General features: G+C 36.1%; 1 protein-coding gene across 4 annotated transcripts in view; it reads left to right on the top strand.

Annotated features, from left to right (window-relative positions):
* LOC126248772 (homeobox protein extradenticle) overlaps positions 1-13,885 on the top strand; it is a 393,886-nt gene that overhangs the window by 301,017 nt on the left and 78,984 nt on the right. For all 4 annotated transcript variants that reach the window (XM_049950135.1, XM_049950134.1, XM_049950136.1 and 1 more), the window contains exon 8: positions 7,246-7,290. In XM_049950135.1, the coding sequence (XP_049806092.1) occupies positions 7,246-7,290 (45 nt within the window). The remainder of the gene's footprint in view (positions 1-7,245; positions 7,291-13,885) is intronic.

The raw sequence follows: 13,885 nt of genomic DNA, 5'->3' as shown, positions 1-13,885 counted from the left end.
AGACCAGTCTTGGATGTTGAGCGAGTATCTGTATGGTGATTTTTTAAATGACACATTAAATTAGTGATAGAAGGTATGTTTGTATTTTAATAATGAGCAAGTAGGAAGACCTGACGATTCAGTTTATTTAAAAAAAAAAAGTGTTTTCACATATTGACTGTGTTCAGCTTTGATATGAAATATCCTCTTTTGGACCTTTTCCGTGAACAATGGCTCTTTCTACACCTATATGTCTTGATGTCATTCTTCATAGCTTGTATAACTTTTTTACCTTTAGTAATACTGTGGTCTCTTGCTTGGTTTTGTGTCAGTGACTTCCCTCTTACATGAAATTTATTGACCAAATCTGATAGTCTGTTTTTGGGTACCCCTGATGTTGCTTGAAGTGTTGTGGCACATGCATGTACTACTGTCTGGCCATTTGATTTCCTTATGTTATACTTTTCAAACCAGTATACTTCCTTTTTCCTTTTTGCTTTTTTCTTGACGTCCCTGTGGTTTGGTGACATGATTAATATGTATTCTAGTAATAACTGATCCTAATCTGTTTTCTTTAAAGTACTTACATGATGATGAAAAGTTGTGATGATATCATAAGTGAGATCAGCTGCTCTGCATTCTTTTCTTCGTAAGGCTTTTGGGTTCACTGGCTTGTTTGTTAGCCCATTTGGACTTCTTGGATCATTTGTCTCGACCTGGACTTCCTGTCACTTGAGCATTCAGTTACATGTATACTATTTTGTGAATCACTTGTATTGATCTCCATTTCATTGTTTATCAACTTACTCTTTTATTGCTAACTTCTCTGTGACAAAGCTGGCTTGGACTGAGTAATAATCACGAGTTAATGTTTTTGTGTAAATCTACATCTACATCGTGACTCTGCAATTCACTCTTGAGTGCCTGGCAGAGGGTTCATCAGACCATTTTCATACTACTCTACCATTTCACTCTCGAATAGCATGTGGGAGAAAGGAACACCTAAATCTTTCCGTTTGAGCTCTGATTTCTCTTACTTTATTATGATGATCATTTCTCCATTCATAGGTGGGTGTCAACAAAATATTTACCCATTCAGAAGAGAAAGCTGGTGATTGAAATTTCATAAATAGATCCGCTGCAAAGAAAACCGCCTTTGTTTCAGTGACTGCAACCCCAACTCGCGTATCATATCAGTGACACTCTCACCCCTATTGTGCGATAACACGAAACGAGCTGCCCTTCTTTGTACTTTTTCGATGTCCTCCGTCAATCACACCTAGTAAGGATCGCATACCATGCAGCAATATTCCAGCAGATGACGGACAGGTGTAATGTAGGCTGTCTCTTTAGTGGGTTTGTCAAATCTTCTAAGTGTTCTGCCAACAAAGCACAGTCTTTGTTTTGCCTTCCCCACAATATTATCTATGTGGTCTTTCCAATTTAAGTTGCTCGTAATTGTAATTCCTAGATATTTAGTCAAATTGACAGCCCTTAGATTTGTGCACTTTATCGTATACCCAAAATTTATCATATTTCTTTTAGTACCCATGTGGATGACCTCGCACTTTTATTTGTTTAGTGCTAATTGCCACTTTTCACACCATATGGAAATTCTCTCTAGATCATTTTGTAATAGGAATTGATCATCTGATGATTTTACTAGGCAGTAAATTACAGCATCGTCTGCAAACAATCTAAGGGGGGTGCTCAGATTATCACCTAGATCATTTATGTAAATCAGGAACAGCAGAGGGCCTATGACACTACCATGCAGAACGCCAGATATCACTTCTGTTATACTTGATGATTAACCGTCTGTCGCTACGAACTGTGACCTCTCTGAGAAGAAATCATAAATCCAGTCACACAACTGAGACGATACTCCATATGCACAAAATTTGATTAATAGTCGCTTGTGAGGAATGGTATCAAAAGCATTCTGGAATTGATCTGAGATCCCTTGTCGACAGCACTCATTACTTCATGGAAATAAAGAGCTAGCCATGTTGCACAAGAATGATATTTTCTGAATCCGTGTTGGTTATGTATCAATAAGTCATTTTCTTCAAGGTGATTCATAATGTTAGAGTACAGTATATGCTCCAAAATCCTACTTCAAATTGAGGTCAATGATATGGGTCTGTAATTCAATGAGGTCAGTGATATGGGTCTGTAATTCAATGGGTTACTCCTATTTCCTTTCTTGAATATTGGTATGACCTGTGCTACTTTCCAGTCTTCAGGAACAGACCTTTCATCAAGTGAGCAGCTGTATATGATTGCTAAGAAAGGTGTTATTGTGTCTGCATACTGTGAAAGGAACCTGATTGGTATACCATCTGGACTGGAAGACTTGCCTTTCTCAAGTGATTTGAGTTATTTTGCAACACCTAAGATATCTACTTTCATGTCACTCATGCTAACACCTGTTCTTGTTTCGAATTCTGGAATATTTACTTCATCTTCTTTTGGGAAGGAATTATGGAAAACTGTATTTAGTAACTCCACTTTAGTGGCACCGTCATTGGTAACATTTCCATTTCCATTGCTATTGCGCAGTGACAGTATTGAATGTTTTTTGCCACTGGTGTACTTTACATAAGAACAGAATCTCTTTGGGTTTTCTACCATATTTTTAGACAATATTTCATTGTGGAAACTATTAAAAGCATCTCGCATTGATGTCTGCGCTAAATTTCGAGCTTCCATGAAATTTATGCAGTCTTGGGGATTTTACGTTGTTCTGAATTTGGCATGCTTTTTTCGTTGCTTCTATGACAGTGTTCTGACGTGTTTTGTGTACTATGGTGGATCAGTCCCTTCTCTTATTAACTTATGCGGTATGAATCTATCTATTGCTGTCGATACTGTATCTTTGAATTTGAGCCATATCTGGTCTTCACTTACATAATTAGCTTGGAAGGAATGGAGACTCTCTCTTGGGAAGGCATCAAGTGAATTTTTATCTGCTGTTTTAAATAGATATATTTTGCATTTATTTTTAGTGGTTTTGGTTGATATGGTTTTGAGCCTCGCTACAATGACCTTGTGTTCACTAATCCATGTACCCATCTTTATGCTCTCTATTAGATCAGAATTATTTGTGGCTAAGAGATAAAGTGTGTTCTCACAACCATTTACAATTCGTGTGGGCTCATGAACTAATTGTTCAAAGTAATTGTCAGAGAAAGCATTATGTACAATTTCGGAAGATGTTTTCTGTCTACCACTGGCTTTGAACATGTATTTTCACCAACAAATCGAGGTTAGATTGAAGTCTCCACTGTATGAGTGGGGTACTTATTTATAATGAGATTCAAGTTTTCTTTGAAGCGTTCAGCTATTATATCATCTAAGTCAGGGGTTGGTAGAAGGAGCCAATTATTATTTTGGTACAGCTGTTGAGTATAACCTCTACCCATAGTAATTCACAGGAACTATCTATTTCAACTTCACTACAAGATAAACTAATACCAACGGACACACACACCACCACCTGCTTTATTTAATCTATCCTTTCTGACCACGGTTTACACTTCTGTAAAAATTTTGGCAGAATTTATCTCCGGCTTTAGCTGGCTTTCTGTTCCTATAACGATTTCAGCTTCAGTGCTTTCTATAAGTTCTTGAAGCTCTGGTATTTTTCCAACACAGCTACGACAATTTATAACTACAATACTGACTGTTGCTTCGTCGATTCTTGTCGTTTCTTTGCCCTGTACCCTTTGGGACTGGAGCCCTTTATGATCTTTCCCAAGACTGTCTAACATAAAAAAACCGCCCAGTCCACACCACACAGCCCCTGCTACCCGTGTAGCCATGTCCTGTGTGTAGTGGACACATGATGTATTTACTGGAACCCGAAACCCCACCACTCTATGGCGCAAGTCGAGGCCTAAATGGTTGCAGAACAGTCTGAGCCTCTGATTCAGACCCTCCACTCGGCTCTGTACCAAAGGTCCGCAGTCGATCCTGTCGACGATGCTGCAGATGGTGAGCTCTGCCTTCATCTCACTAGCAAGACTGGCAGTCTTCACCAACTCAGATAGCCGCCAGAAACCAGAGAGAATCTATTCCAATCCATAGCGACACACATCATTAGTGCTGACATGTGCCACCACCTGCAGTTGGCTGCACTCTGTACCTTTCATGGCATCCGGAAGGACCCTTTCCACATCTTGGATTTGCGACCCTGCCACGGTTTGCTAATCACCATCAGGCAAGTGTCGACCGGCAGGGACGTCCAAATCTGAAGGTGTAGTGGCATCAGAGATCCCAGGCGATGCTACAGGTTCCAGAGGCACCAAAGTGCTCGCCTTGGGTGTCCCAATGGCACTGCAGCCCAGGGCAACAGCCTGGAGGCTTCCAACCACAGCCAACACAGCTTCCAGCTGATTACGGATGGTGGCCAATTCCTCCTGAATCGGTACACAGCAGGTGCAGTCCCTATCCATCCCTAACAATTTTTTTTCCTTTCTTTTCTTTCTTTTATCACACAAGCCATTCAAAACAAACTGATGACTGATGACTACGCGGATTTACGCTATTCAGGTACTAAAACGTGATGCTACTAATCTCAAATACTATAATACGCCCAAAATTTATGAATGAAACTATGCAAGTACCCAACAACTTGCAAATAAATTAAGAATTAAACTATGAAACAAATAAGTGAGCTCAGAGTGCGAATTGCTGCTGGCTGCTGCTTATCCAACGGTGGCAGGGAGCTCACTCTACTGCTGGTTCTGATGGCAAGTGTTTGCCTATAGTTTATGCCTTTTTTCCCCAGGAAATGCTCTCACATTATCATTGACAGTGACATCCTATATTGTTATTCTTCCTTCAGTTCTTCAGAAGCAAAGTGCGGCTTGTGTTCATCACTTTAACTAGGTGAGAGCAAATATTGGGTTATGCCAAAGCTGTAGTTTTCAACACCCTATAGCAACAGCAAATATTGGATTTTGACCCAACCATTTCAGAAGGGCATGCATGGCAACAAGTCTGATTTATAACTAGAAAAACTTGAATTTTGAAAAATTGAGCATTTATCGACTTTTGAAAAAATGCTTCTCAATTATTTTGCATAGACATGAGAGAATTTTTATGCTTGACGATAGTACAGAACTATGATAAAATTACTTTTTGAAATGGTGCTTACGTTCCTTCAGGTATCCAATTGTTAGCATTTAAAAATAATCTAGAATTAATTTTCCCTTCTACAACAAATTTTCTAATGAAAAACTCAGTTTGCAGTCTTATGCAAATAGGAGACCCCCCTTTTTTTTTTTTTTTTTTTTTTTAGGTTATAATTTTTTGAAGCATTTACACTGACGGAACATAAATAATAAAAGTGATTGAAAATCAATACCAAAAAATACAAATTATTAGGGCCTAGTGATTTGACTTAAAACTGTGTGTGTGTGTGTGTGTGTGTGTGTGTGTGTGTGTGTGTGTGTGTGCAACTTTATATACATATACACTTATGGCATTATAGTTGCTTAGTCTGTTTTCTATTGGGCTTTATTTTTGTCCTCTCTAGACAGTAAGTCCTTATATACACTAGAATAATTAAGTACAGATTTTATATATAAAAACAAAGATGATGTGACTTACCAAACGAAAGCACTGGCAGGTCGATAGACACACAAACAAACACAAAAATACACACACAATTCTAGCTTTCACAACCAACGGTTGCCTCATCAGGAAAGAGGGAAGGAGAGGGAAAGATGAAAGGGTGTGGGTTTTAAGGGAGAGGGTAAGGAATCATTCCAATTCCGGGAGCGGAAAGACTTACCTTAGGGGGAAAAAAGGACGGGTATACACTCTCGCGCGCGCTCGCGCGCACAGACACACACATATACAGATTTCAAAAGATTGGTGTCTGTATATGTGTGGATGGATATGTGTGTGTGTGCGAGTGTATACCCGTCCTTTTTTCCCCCTAAGGTAAGTCTTTCCACTCCCGGGATTGGAATGACTCCTTACCCTCTCCCTTAAAACCCACATCCTTTCGTCTTTCCCTCTCCTTCCCTCTTTCCTGACGAGGCAACCGTTGGTTGCGAAAGCTAGAATTTTGTGTGTATGTTTGTGTTTGTTTGTGTGTCTATCGACCTGCCAGCGCTTTCGTTTGGTAAGTCACATCATCTTTGTTTTTATATATATTTTTCCCACATGGAATGTTTCCCTCTATTATATTCATAAGTACAGATTTTATAACACCCAACAGCTGTCCATTAGATATACAAATATAATAAAATGTTTAGGGGCAAAATACAATATTTTAACTATTGTCTTAATATAAACATTATCAGAAATTGTTTATTGGCCTAAATAGTCATTTACTGAGTAAAAACATCGTTTGAATAGAAATTTTCTAAACTCTGCTTTAAATTTGTTTACATCTTCTAACTTTCTGATGGTGTCTGGCAGTCTGTTGTAAAGTTTTGTACAAGTATGGCTCACACGCCTGTGACTGTTTGTTCTTTTTGTTCAATGAGTATGGGCATTGTAGTTATGGAAGTTGGCATTTGTCTGAATAACAATAATTGCTTGTGGATATACGAAAAATTTTACTGTCTTTGTACTTCCAACCTATCCTGCTACTGAGAGATTTCATATTCAGTTTGTGATTTTGTGCAGCTTCTTAGAGGTAAAAACTGTTGTTTTTCTGTAAGTTACACTGTTTGGTATCTACAGAATGATACATACGGACAAATCACCATCAACAGCTCAATAAAGACCATTTTATTTTCAGCTTCAATTATCTCACTAAACCATTCTGATCCTCTAATTTAGCACATATGACCTGCCTCTAGTGGCAATTCTTGCAGGGGTAGTCTCATTCTTCATGTAAAAATCAAAGCTAAACTCCACAATTCTGTGTCAAATACATGATCATACAAAGTTACCATTTAACTGTCAGTTGAAATCAGTTGACAAAATACACTCTATCTGTTGTTTGTAACTTTTAAGGGGTCTCAGTGAGAAACTAAAATTTACTTAGGAACATATCTGTTGGAGTGAGACAGAAGAATAGTTTATTATTTAAGATGGATTTTTGGGATTTAATACTTGTTACCAAAGGATTTTTTTCCTGATGTAATTTTCACGTACCTTACCTGTCAGTCGCTTCTTTGTAACTTAGTCTGTATTATGTAATGTTTATTTTGGTTTGTGTCTGTATTGCAGAAACACCTTAGTTCTGTTAATGTAATAGCATACTTAAAGTAAACTTGCTAACTATAATCACTCTTGTTACAGCCACCTTATGCAGATGGAGGAATGGGCTATGATCCAATGCACCAGGTGAGCTAGTACTGTGATAAATATTCTCTGTTCCTTTAGTTATATGTCTTGCATGGTTTTATAAATTTGAAAAGTGTGAACAGGTGTATCTATGAGTGTCATAATGAAAATGAATATGTTGAGCTCAATAGGTAATGACTAGGAAATAATAAGAAAATTTTAAATTCTTTTCATGCCAGAGAAATCAGACACGTCTGCATTTTTTAGGACATACAGGTAATTATCACAATCTGCAGAAAGTCCAAATGGAGGGACACTGAAGGATACTTACTGAAAATTGTATTAAAAGTGCAAAGACCATTCCTATAGGAAATGTCATATGTACTGTTACAAGGAGAAGTATTACAGAAGAATAGTATGAAACTCAGTGATCTCTGGAATGAAAAGAGAATATATGAATAAGACAATGATATCTCTTCAACATGGAGAATAAAACAGAGGTGGTGTTGGGTAGGTTGCTTTTCATTGTATTCACATACCAAAAACATCACTGTGTTAACAGGAATGAATGTTTTCACTTGCCCATAGAGAACTGAATTCTGATGATGATGATGCATATTCCTTGTGACGACTCAGTGGTGCTAAAGTAATGTTGTATATCTCATATGAGACAAAATTCAAAACTGTGTGGGAGAGTGTCACATCATGAAAAGGAAATTATACTGATTCTAGGACATTAGATGATAATTGCTCTCAAATTTTGTGAGATGAATGGTAGCCCAGAAGTACAATAACACCAATTCAGAAATGAGGAAACTCACTCACTAACCAAAACTAATTCATGATGATGCATGTTTACTTGTTGGAGCAGAGGTGAGTAACTGTTATTTGGTGTGAACTGCCTGTGTTGACATGAACTTTTTTGCACCATATGTGTGAAATTCATGTAACTAATTTTTACTTTTGTTGTGAATTTGACCTGATGTTAGGATCATATTTTGAGAGAATGAGACTTATAATGCTTGCTGCAATAGATGGAATGCAAAGAAAGGCTTGTTTTGAAAGTAGCATCACATGACAGAGATAAGAACAATATGCACTACATTTGATGTGGTTCTGTAATTGTAGTAAGATAGTTTCCAGTACATAGAATCACCATGTAAATTTTTCTTTAATGGAACATGAAAACATGAACTCATGAACGCCATGTGGGATAATGAAATCTGATACCTGATTCCTGGTTATAGAAGGTAAACAAGAAAACAGAATTATCCCAGACAAGAAAGAGAACATCTTTCCTAAAGTCATTGTTGCAGTGGGATGTATTTATTTATTTATTTATTTTTTGAGAGCTAACATATTTTTTTGTTATTTGTTTTAAAATACAAGTAATTATACACCGAGTTTTATAAAAATGGATTGAGTTTATGTCCTGGGCTCTATTTTTTAAAAGGAATTCAATATTTACAAGCATGGTGTTGGATTCGTTGAATTTGCTTCTATTTTCAAAACTCTGTGTGGATAAACATATTTTCTTCTAATTTGTGCACATAAAACAATGGCAGTTCAAACTGTTCTTCACATCTCAATTGGAGTATCACATTTGCAAACAAATACTTTCCCACATAATTGGTGAACAATGAAAAAATCCATGAAATTGAAAATATCTTCATTAAAGGAAATAATTGAACAGTGTGAAAAGGTTCAGTGAGAATAGCCGATGCATCCACAAATGAAAAAAACAATGGACAGTTTTAGTACAGTTGTAGATGCACTAGTCTGATAAGATATATAGTGGAGACTAGGTCTTGCCTAACAGACTGAATATAGAGGTAGGCTAAATCAAGAGAAAAAGACTTCGTGACCATTGTGTTTCCAGATGAGGAGTGAGTGTTGAACAGTCACAGACTTAACAGAAATCACAAAAAAGCAATTTATACCTAACCATAAAACACTGGTTTAGAAATAATGCACTGCAGAGTGGGAGATGGATGCAGTTTATTAGTAACTACCATATTTATGATAGTAATGATATCTTTCATATGGTTTCTTATATTGTGTATATTTTCTAAACATGTTTGGTTTCTCTCCTGTTGTTCTGAAATTACTGAAAGTTGCTATGTATACTTCACATGCCTTGATTCAAATCTTCTCTTTATTTGTTTATGATAAAAAAATAATGTTTACAATGCTAATTGTCCTGTGGGACAAACACAGTAATTATTGACGATGCTATATGAACTCAATGCATTGAAATTAACACAATATTTGTACACGTTAAAATGAGAGCTAAGTTCATTGTAGAGAGTTTTTAAACATACTATTCCAGTCACCTTTATGTTGACTATAATGTTTCATTTTAGTAATGTTATCCATTTGGCTTTACATCAAATTAGCATAGCTGTTTTTTGGTAACAGAATATTCATAACTGTGATAGTGTGGGACACCATCATTTTTCCAATACCTGACAGTAAAACTACTGCAGACAACTTCTACCTGTGCTTCAGAATACGGCTTTTGGCACAGGTTGGCTCTAACATTTGACGTGTCAGTCTCACAGATGGCCACTTGTGTTCCCTTTCATAATTATGCACCCCCTTTGGGCTGATGCCCAGCATGTCAGCAATAACTACATTTTATCTCACTTGACAGAAAATTTGCATGATGCAGCAGTAATTCAAAGTGCTATTACAACATCTAGCATACCTTGTGATGTAACAGTGGACATGGAATATTGGTTGGTGATTTAGCTGTCAACTCATTGTAGTATAGCAACCACACACATTTCTCTATGGATGGCGCTCCAGTAATGCATGCTTATTCATGCTTTTATGGTTGTGCTTTTAAGTAATATCTCTTGTTTTATCACTACAGTCACTGGGTTAACCATTACAAGCCTTGGAATCATATAGTTAAATTTAATTATTTATTGGCCTTTTGGTAGGTTTTTCAAGAAATATAGTTACTGCTGGTGTGTTGTAAGATGCTCCACAAAACTTAAAAAAAAAAACCAACAAAAAAACAAAAACAAAAACAAAATGCTGTTCTTTACCTGTGACCCTTAAAGAAAACTGTATTTAGTTTCACTCTATATGACTGCATAAACTCTGTTCTTTATCTGTTTTATGCAGACTTCTACTTTGTATGTTTGTCAACCTTAGTGATTTTAATATCTTTTTACACATCTTTTCTTACACATGGTAAAGTGTTTATTGCATAAGTTGCAGTCAAATTTTTCCCAAGATTTAACGCTATTTATTACCTTAAATTTCCACTGGCTAAATGGTTAAAGGAACCTTGTGGATAGAGGCAAGAAAACAAATGCATTTAAAATGTGAATAAGACTGAATGCAGGAACTGTAACAATTACACATGGAGGATAATGGTTAGATGATTTCTTACATTGTTCCTGGCACACATTCTGAACAGCTGCACAAAATTATCCATTGTACTCTCCAACATCTGCCCTTGCACAGTCACATGTATTTATTGTATGAATGACAATGATTTCACCATTTGATTATTATTTTATTTTGTGCTAGACAGATTATTGCAATTTTGGCTTTGTTACCATTTTCAAGACATTCATCATTGGTCTTTCAAAATTAGTTATGTTGCATGTCATAGTACATGTGAAGAACATCATATTCATTATTTTACCATCCAGGGATTATCATGATGTTAATATTACTTGTAAATTATGTCACAGTACAAAGTGAAAGTATCATGTAGGTTGACAGTAGGGATTAAATCAATGAACTACTCAGATTTTCATCTGTCACAACAAATTTATTGCATTGCAAGTTCAGCATTTTTAAAAGATTTTGCTGTTGTCATTTCATGTCATTGGATTTTTGTGGAGATGTTATTATATGTCAATCATGGAACCTGTCGGAGCATATTGTTCAGTTCCCTAAATAGCAAATATTTGTGTGAAGAACATTTTCTTGTCATCAAACAACACAGCATTTTTTTTATTTGAAGGAGATATATTTAATTAGTGAGAAATATATCATTTTATATTATTATACCATAAGATAATGAATTTATTGAAACATCTGGCATAGTTTTATCATGATACTAGACCAGGTAAGCTGATCCATTTAAGCAGATGTGTTTTAGAATGCCAATGCTGTTTCTGTGGAACTGAAATAAATTACATGGTTCTGTAAAATGTTTGCATAAGATTTGTTATTATTTTACAATCATGAGCAGAATTTAATGTCAGATCCTCTGAAGTAAACAATAAGACTTACCATGACATTATTCATACAGTAGACATTCTGTGTCAAAATGAAATCAAAACTGCATATTTTCTACTGAAAGCAGCAGAAACATAGGTTTGGTTCTCACAAAATATATATCTTATTCACACCTGTATCTGAGAAACCATGGTGTAACACTGTACAAATACAATTCGTGACTTCCTATTGTTCTCCTCACCTTTACAGTTATCCCCCTGTTCTGATTTTTTCCCCAATTTTTATTCATTTTTTGTTCATTCTGTGATTGATGCATTTGTTTAATCATTTTATAAACTGAGCTAAACTGATGTTTTAATATTTTTATGTTAATCACTAACATTTCAAATATCTTTTAGCAACAGATGAGTACAAGATTCTTTTACACTGTCTTTCCCATTTTTGTTCCATTTTTATCTATACATTGTGCTTGTCAATACTTTTATATGATCCCTCTGTTGATCTTTCTTTGTAAATGCTTGTTTGTGTAACTCTTCGCCTTATTTGTACATATTGGTCAAGTTCCGTTGCATTTATATGGTCTTATGAGCTTTCTTCTTTCAATATTTTCTCACATTTCTTCATATAACTTCTGTTCTGTTGTTTAAAAATATTAGTTAACTTCTTTGTAATCCTCAAATCAACAGATTAATATAAGATACATTGTATCTTTTGTTTACATTTTATAAGTTCCTCTGCACTTTAGATCTGATTGCTGACAAACACTCATTTTCATAAACCAAGTGAAATGCCTGACTTTATTTGCATGTTATCTTCTATGCTCTCTCTCAACAAGTTTTGTGTTATTCCTTCTTACATTTTCTCCATTTCCCATTGTATTCTTAGGGTTTGTTGAGTCTCATTGTTAGATACACTGCAGTACAAGTTTTTTTTTCATATTTACATTAATTTGTGAAACCAAATATATGGCTGAAGGAAACAATCGCTCATTGTATGGAGGAAGTAATGAACAGTGGGCAAACATCATTAAAAAGATGTACACAACTGTAACTGTGGTATTGGACCTACACTCTTGATCGGATACTGGTCACTCCCCCCCCCCCCCCCCCCCCCCCCCCCGCCCTGTCCTCCTCCTCCTCCTCCTCCTCATGTTTGCTGATGGCCTAAACATCTATAGTTGAGAAGTATAATGCAATTCTTTCATTTGCCTTCCATTGCCGATCATCTCTTCCACTGCAAGTGGTTATACATTTTATCATCTCTATCCAAGATTTTCGCTGACCATTCATAATATGTGCATAAATGAAACACACATTTTTATTGTAGTTGCATTTGCTTTAATTACAATTTGGTGTAGATAGCTGCTACCATTTTCATACTGTTGCGGGAGAGCAGGCTTCTCGTGTCTAACTGGAATGAGAGCTCTGTATGTAGAGCAATGTGTTTTATGTTGCACTATATTCAGGTGGTGTGTGTATTGGATGACAGGATGTGAAATCACCAAGGACTTGTCAAGCCCAGGGTAGGTGCATGCTGTCAGTAAACCTGCCAAAATTTCATCAGTAGGTTATTTTATTTGTTCAGCTTCAGACTGCCACACACAAAATTGCTGGTGAACTGTTGATACACAAGGGAACTGTATATTGCGTAGTATCACGTAATCTATAAGAAATTTGTCTGTAACAAAGTTTGTGCACAGTTTGTGTCTAAGCATATGTTGGAGATTTAGTAAGTAAAAAGAATGGGTGCTTGACTGACTCATCTGTTGGAGTATGGGGAATCCACTGGTTCGACACTGCTTCTAAACAGATGAGCTTTGAGTGGTCATATCCCAGCTCTCTTTATCCTGGGAAAAAAAAAGAAAGTTGCTCCTCAAAGAAGACTAGAAAAGACGGACCCTAATGACTGACTGGCTGAAAATGAGATGAAACAGTAAACATTGAATGGCCTTGCAACAAATTTCCAAGTGTTAAACAGGCTGTTTAAAACAAGTGCTCTTAAGAGATAGTGCTACTTCAAGGCAACACTTGTTGTCATTAGTTGACAAGACCTGGATCTGATGTAAAAGTGTAGCTTGGAAGTCCTGAAACATTATTCTCTTTCCATTTGGCTCCTATATCCTTAATTCTTAGAAACAGTAACTGTAATGTCAACTGTTCAGTTACCATGAAACCTTCCACTCTGTTTCTTTGCACTGGGATCAGAGCATCGATGCCAATTATAGTTATGTAATTTTAATGTTAAATAAGGACTGTAGTTGCGATATTATTAATATTATTATTATTATTTTTATTTATTTTTTTTTTTTTGTACACAGCTTATCTAAATCTACATGACTGCTCCAAAATTCACACTTCAGTGCTTAGCAGAGAATTTTTCAAAAATTTTTACACTATTTCTCTAGTGTTCCACACTTGGACAGCACATCACATGGGGGTAATGAACACTTAAA

This window comes from Schistocerca nitens, chromosome 3 (assembly GCF_023898315.1).
Source record: "Schistocerca nitens isolate TAMUIC-IGC-003100 chromosome 3, iqSchNite1.1, whole genome shotgun sequence".
NCBI lineage: Eukaryota > Metazoa > Arthropoda > Insecta > Orthoptera > Acrididae > Schistocerca > Schistocerca nitens.
This window is presented reverse-complemented; position numbering and strand designations above follow the sequence as displayed.